General features: G+C 49.4%; 1 protein-coding gene across 1 annotated transcript in view; it reads left to right on the forward strand.

Annotated features, from left to right (window-relative positions):
* The window catches only part of DYSF (dysferlin), a 287,816-nt gene that overhangs the window by 143,648 nt on the left and 137,218 nt on the right, over window positions 1-6,950 (forward strand). Inside the window, exon 29 of the mRNA XM_015406074.1 lies at window positions 5,695-5,868. Within this exon, the coding sequence (XP_015261560.1) occupies window positions 5,695-5,868 (174 nt within the window). The remainder of the gene's footprint in view (window positions 1-5,694; window positions 5,869-6,950) is intronic.

Raw genomic sequence — 6,950 nt, forward strand, 5'->3', positions numbered from 1 at the left:
GTGTGCAAGCGGAGCCGGGAGCGGAGCGATGAGCAGTTGCCGGAGAGCTGGGATGCGAAGTTGCGCGGTTCCCGGAGAGGTCTCGGCGTCAGGCTCGGTGCGGTACTCGTGTTGGCGTCCGGGTCTTGTTCATGGGGTCGTAGATCCCATCTTCGTCGCCAGTGAAAAGTACTCAGAACGTGGAGTGATTCAGCAAGAGTACTTTATTAGTTCAGGAACAAGACAAAGAAACCAGCTCGCAGGCCGGTTTATAAGCGTTCAGAAAACCCGCCACCAAGCACACCTAAACACACCCCCTACTCCCGATAGGCTATTTACAGTAACCGGGCGACCATTGGTCTCCCGGCTGGGAAGCTGGCCCTTTGATTGGGCCGGCTAGGATCCTATGGATCCTTTGTCTTTCGACTGAAGCTACTGAGGAGTATTGCCTGGTCAGCCCGGGCAAGTCCGGGCATGTCAGGCTGAATGCACTACACGTGGAAATGGCGACAGTACATTACACCCCTCCCCCCATAGTCCAAACTACCCACATACAAAGTCCTGTAGATACGCGGGGGCCTTCCTGGGCCTTGTAGAGCGGCGGAGGTCCGGGGTGCTGTTCGGGGCTGCTCCTTGTGGCCGTGGCGGGGCGGTTTGCTGTGGCGTTTCCGACGGCGGTGTTTCCTGCGGGGGCAACGCCGGGGGCTCTCAAATGCTGTCATTTACTTAAAGTTATTTGGCGGAGAATTCGTCACTTTAATGATGGTCTGGGCCTGGCTGGGGTGATGGCACGCGTGCCCACAGAGAGGGCTCTGAGTGCCACCCTCTGCCACCCGTGCCATAGGTTCGCCACCACTGGCCTAGAGCATCTCTGACAAGTCTTTGTGCAGCCGCTGCTTAGAGACTGCCAGGGAGGGGGAGCTCACCACCCTCCCCAGGCAGCCGATTCCACTGTGGCACAACTCTGCCTGTCGAAAAGTTTCCCCTAAGACCCAGCCTTCCCGCCCTTCCTTTAAACCCATGAATGCCAGTCCTCTCCTCTGCTGCCCACAGGAACAGCTCCCTGCCCTCCTCTAAGGGACAGCCCTTCCGATATTCCAAGAGAGCCATCCTGTCCCCCCTCCACCTCCTCTTCTCCAGACTGAACATTCCCAAGAAGTCCCTCGACCTTTCCTTATAGGGTTCCTTGGTCTCCAGGTGTAACTTATTTTGCTTCCGTCCCTAGGCTTGCCAGCCTGCCCTGGTGGCTGGATTCCTCCTGAAATTACAGTTGATCTCCAGACGACAGAGATCAGTTCACCTGAATAAGATGGCTGCTTTGGGAGGTCGACTCCACGGCACAGATCTCCAGGAATTTATTTATTTATTTGATTTTTTTTACCCTCCCCTCCCTGCTGAGGTGGGGTCAGGGCGGCATGCCTGTCTGGCACTCATGGGAATTCTGGGAGAGGACTGAAGCAGTCCTGGTTGAGGACTGGGGCGTTTTTGCTTAACCTTTTCATGCCTCTTCTCCAGTGCTCCCTCTAAGCCGGGGGTGTCAAACATGTGGCCCGGGGGTTGGGTCAGGCCCCCGGAGGGGCTTCCATCAGGCCCGCAGTGGAACTGGCCGTCTCCTGCTTCCAGTTCTGCTGCTGCTGCATCATAGCTTGCTTTGCCAGAATCTCTTAATCACTCAACCATTTCATGTTTTCACCGGGGTCCTAGACTCAGAACTCCGAGCCCCATGGACCAGCTCCCGCCAGGCCCCCCTGTCTTCCACTGTCCTCTGAAGTTGGCTCAATTTCATGTTCGTTGCATCGATGACACTGTCTAACCATCTCATCCTTTGCCGTCCCCGTCTTCTTTGACCTTCAGTCTCCCCCAGCATCAGGGTCTTCTTCTCCAGTGAGTGCTCCCTTCTCATTTGGTGGCCAAAGTATTTGAGCTTCAGTTTCATTATCTGGCCTTCCAGGGAACAGTCAGGGTTGATTTCTTTTAGAATTGACTGATTTGATCTTCTTGCAGTCCAAGGGATTCTCAAGAGTCTTCTCCAGCAACATAGTTCAAAAGAATCTATTCTTCGGCGCTCGGCCTTCCTTATAGTCCAACTCTCACATCCACACAGTACTACTGGGAATACCGTTGCTTTGACCATGTGGACTTTTGTTGGCAGGGTGATGTCTCTACTTTTTATCATGCTGTTTAGGTTCGCCATTGCTTTCCTCCCAAGGAGCAGGCCAAGGAGTGATGGGGCCGGATGCCATGATCTTAGTTTTTTTTGATGTTGAGCTTCAAGCCCACTTTTGCGCTCTCCTCTTTTACTTTGAGCAAGAGGCTCTTTAGGTCCTCTTCACTTTCTGCCATTAGAGTGGTATCGTCTGCATATCTGAGTGGTATCGTCTGCATATCTGAGGTTGTTGATCTTTTCCCCAGCAATCTTAATTCCCGCTTGTGATTCACCCAGGCCAGCATTTCGCATGATGTACTCTGCATATATATTAAATAAGCAAGGTGACAATATACATCCTTGTCGTACTCCTTTTCCTATGCGAAACCAATCAGTTGTTCCATATCCGGTTCTAACTGTCGCTTCTTGGCCCTTATACATGGCCGGGCCCAACAAGAGTCTTCTCCAGCACCATAGTTCAAAAGAATCTATTCTTCGGCGCTCGGCCGTCCTTATAGTCCAACTCTCGCAGCCATACATGACTACTGGGAATACCATTGCTTTGACCATGCGGACTTTTGTTGGCAGGGTGATGTCTCTACTTTTTATCATGCTGTTTAGGTTCGCCATTGCTTTCCTCCCAAGGAGCAGGCGTCTTTTAATTTCGTGGCTGCTGTCACAGTCTGCGGTGATCTGGGATCCCAGGAACGTGAAGTCTGTCACTACTTCCACGACTTCCCCTTCTATTTGCCAGGGAGTGATGGGGCCGGATGCCATGATCTTAGTTTTTTTGATGTTGAGCCTGACACCCCTGCCAGCCTGAGTAGACGATACTGACCTTGATGGACCGAGGGTCTGAGTCAGTATAAGAAAGCTTTATGTGAGGCTCATGTGCTCATCTAGTCCAGCCTCCTGTCTCACACAGTGGCCAACAAGTTCCTTTAGAGGTCCAACAACAGGGCAGAGAGGCCAAGGACACTGGGGTTCAGAGGTTTAGCCACTGATAGATCTCTCTTCTATGAATCTGTCTAGTCTCCTTTTAAACTGTCTGTGCCTGTGACCATAGCCACACCATCACCAAGCCAATTTAAAACTAAGAATAAAGAAAGGTGCAAAATTCGAGTCCAGGGGTAGGGATGGGCCATGAATCGGGAAAATGGAGGTTCGCGCACGAACCTGTCACACGAACCATGAACCAGTTTGGACCTTCCCTGGTTTGCGAACAGGTTCAGGTTTGTGCGGCTTCCAAGTGGGGTGGTGGGTGGGGGGAGTAAAAGGCATTGCCGAAATGGCTTGCACCTCCTATTTCACCTTTCGTTCCCCCACCCCCCCATGGAAGCCGTGGCGGTTCTCAAAAGCGAACAATGCCTTCTGAGCTCATTCGTGTCACCCTGTGGCACAACTCACAGGTTTGCTCAGAAGGCATTTAAATGCCTTCCGAGTTCACTGGTGAGTTGCACCATAGTGGCGATGCAGCTTTAAAGGGTTCCTGACCATTGCCTTGGGCGCCAGCATGTCTGGCCCATGAACGGCTCCCACAAACCAAACAGACTTCAACAGAAACCATGGATGTTCATGGATGGTTCATGAACCATGTGATCACATGAACTGGGTTTGCAAACCACGAGTTGGGGCCCAGTTTGTGACAAATTTTGGTTCATGATTCCGTTTGTGGCCATCCTTATCCAGGAGCACCTTAAAGAGCAACACAATTTCCCAGGATATAAGCTTACATTTATCAGAACTCACTTCTTTGACTCTGGAAAATTTTGCTACAGGACTTGAATTTTATTCTACTGCTCCCGACTAACATGGCTGTCCACCTGCGTCCAGAAATAAATGAAACTCAGTTTGAGTCCAGTAGCACCTTTAAGACCAGCAAAGTTTAATTCTGGGTACAAGCTCTCGTGTGCATGCACACGAAAGCTTATACCCAGAATTAAATGTTGTTGTTTTTTGTGTCAGAATGGGCCTGCTCCAGCCTGCAGGTGCTATTCCACCCTGCCATCCAAGGTCTACTCAACACCTGGAGAGGCTTTTCTTTCTTTCCAGTAACACACCACCACCACCCAATCTTTACAGGAATTACCCACTGGGAGGGTCAAGGCTCAGAACTTCCCTTCCGAGCTCTGTGTCTCCTGCTGCTCAGTACCTGGTCCCCATAGGGACTGTTTACTGCCTTGTGCACCCCTGGAGGAATGGCCACTTGCCAACTGCCTCCCTTCCCCAGCACTCCTTTTAAAATACCATGTCCGAGATGGTAGAAGTCTATGTGGTACAGAGAACCACTGCCAGCATCTTATGTTATAAAGTTTTAATTAAAAAGAAAATGTTCACAATCCTACTTTTAGCACAGCACTAGATTGAGCAAGGGAATAAAAAGAAGTTGGTAAAATGCAAATCCTCTATCCCTCTCTCTACACATGCTCTATCAGATGTTAAAATAGGACATGGTTCCTTAAACTTAGGATGTTACAGATCTCTACAGAGTAACCATTTCCTTGCAGCTTTCTCCCAGCTCTTCAGGCGAGCACATGGTCAATGGCTGCCTTCTCAGTTAAAAGTTCTGTCTGCTCTCATGGATCCCACACCAACCAAAGAGAGCTTCCTCCTGGCTCCCCTGAGTTTTATCTTCTCCCTTTCCCCTCCCACTGACCCAGTCAGGCCGTGTCAAGGAAGCTTTTCCTGAAGTTTCCAGAATTTTCCTTTTTGCAACCTCTCTAGTAGTTTGTTCCTCCAGTTCTCTGTTCCCTGCTAGAAGAAGGGGGACAGCTTGACCCACCCATTATCTCTCCTGCTAGATCTATTAACATTTATATAAAGGTAAGCTGGAAAGTAATTGGACTGACTTCTCTCCTTCCAGCATGTTCTCTGCCCGGGGGGGGGGGGGGGCAGAGTGTGCAGGTTTTGCTCATTTCAAACCTCCGAAGAAGAAAATGCATTTCTTAACAGTCTTAAAGGTGTGCATGCACACGAAAGCTTATGCCCAGAATAAAACTTTGTTTGTCTTAAAGGTATGCATGCACATGAAACCTTATGCCCAGAATAAAACTTTGTTGGTTTTAAAGGTGTGCATACACATGATAGCTTATACCCAGAATTAAACTTAGTTGGGCTTAAAGATGTGCATACATACAAAAGCTTATACCCAGAATAAAACTTTGTTGGTCTTAAAGACATGCATGCACACAAAAGCTTATACCCAGAATAAAACTTTGTTGGTCTTAAAGTTGTTGCCTGCATTATACCCAGAATTAAACTTTGTTGAGCTTAAAGGTGTGCATACATACAAAAGCTTATACCCAGAATTAAACTTGTTGGTCTTAAACGTGCCGCTGGACTTGAACTTCGTTCTGTTGCTTCATATCAACACGGCGGCCGACTTGAATCTATCATAAAGAAATGAGTGATGGAAGGACCAATTGACAGAGGTGATAGATGACCTCTTTCTTTGGTGGGTTTCAGGCAATCGACAGATCCCTGATCTCCACTGATGGGGTCCTCTCTTCCCCCACTGTGGGATGCCGATGCTTTTTATCAAGCCTGCTTCCTTTCCTTCTTTCTTGCAGCACAGACAGGAGGAGCTGGAAGGGGAAGGGTGGGAGTATGCCTCCCTCTTTGGCTGGAAGTTCCACCTGAAATACCGGAAGACCGATTCTTTTCGCCGCCGCCGCTGGAGGCGTCGGATGGAGCCTCTGGAGCAGACAGGAGCAGCCGCGGTCTTTGCACTGGAAGGTGCCCTGGTAGGTGTCCACCCTGACGTGTCCCCCTTCTTGCATTTACAACAGCCACACCCCAGTATCTTCAAGACAGACTGAATGCAAAGAGGGCAATCAAGGGGAAACCGGAAGGTGTTCTGGAACTGCAGATTGGGGGGGGGGTGTTTTGCCATGACCGCTGCGGCCTACTGTAGCACGAGCGGTCTGTGAGCAGTGTTTCCTCTAAGCTGAGTAAGTGTGAGCTAGCTCACAGTTTTTTAGTCTCCAGCTCACACATTTTTGTCTTAGCTCAGGAAGGATGGCTCCAGAGCAAACTAATGTATGCAGCAGCCAAATTGCTTGCTCACAACTTTAATGCTAGTAGCTCACAAAGTAGAATTTTTGCTCACAAGACTCCACTGCTTAGAGGGAACATTGTCTGTGACCTTACCCTGCTCTGAACAAAAACCCATTCAAGGCAAATCTCTGCCCACGACAGACAATAGGAGTGTGTGTAGGTTGAATACAGTTATTTATTTATTCATTTAAACATTGCTATCCTGCTCTTCATCATGGTTCATGGCCGCTTACAGGGAAAGGGAGGGGGGTTGCACTTGTTCCCCCCCCCCCCAAGCTTCTGAATCTCTGTGAACAAAAAGCCACTGGGAACGAGCCTGCTTCCCATTCTGCAAGGTCAGTCTACACCAGAAGTTTATTTATTTATTTTTGTATTTATACCCCGCCCTCCCTGCGAACGGGCTCAGGGCAGCTTGCAAGAGGGCAAAATATGCCCATACATAAAAACAGGGTAAAAACAGTAAAAACCAACCAATATTACAAATAAAGTGTTCAAATTTAAACAAGATGGTCATTCATTAGAGGTAGGTGGTGTTTCATGGAGGTAGGTAGTGTCCAGTAGATGTTAAACTGTCCAGTCCATCGGTACCAGCCCAGTGCTGTATTGTGCCCAGATCTTTCGTAGGGCTGTTTCCTTGCTCCATTTGTTGCCAACACCGTTGGTAGTAGTGGTAGTGGTAGTGGCAGCTCCTACATAAAGGCCTGGCGGGAGAGCTCCGTCTTGCAGGCCCTGCAGAACTGTACTAGGTCCCACAGGGCCCTGATCTCCT

Source organism: Gekko japonicus, unplaced genomic scaffold (assembly GCF_001447785.1).
Source record: "Gekko japonicus isolate JY-2015 unplaced genomic scaffold, Gekko_japonicus_V1.1 scaffold561, whole genome shotgun sequence".
In the NCBI taxonomy this organism is placed as follows: Eukaryota; Metazoa; Chordata; class Lepidosauria; order Squamata; family Gekkonidae; genus Gekko; species Gekko japonicus.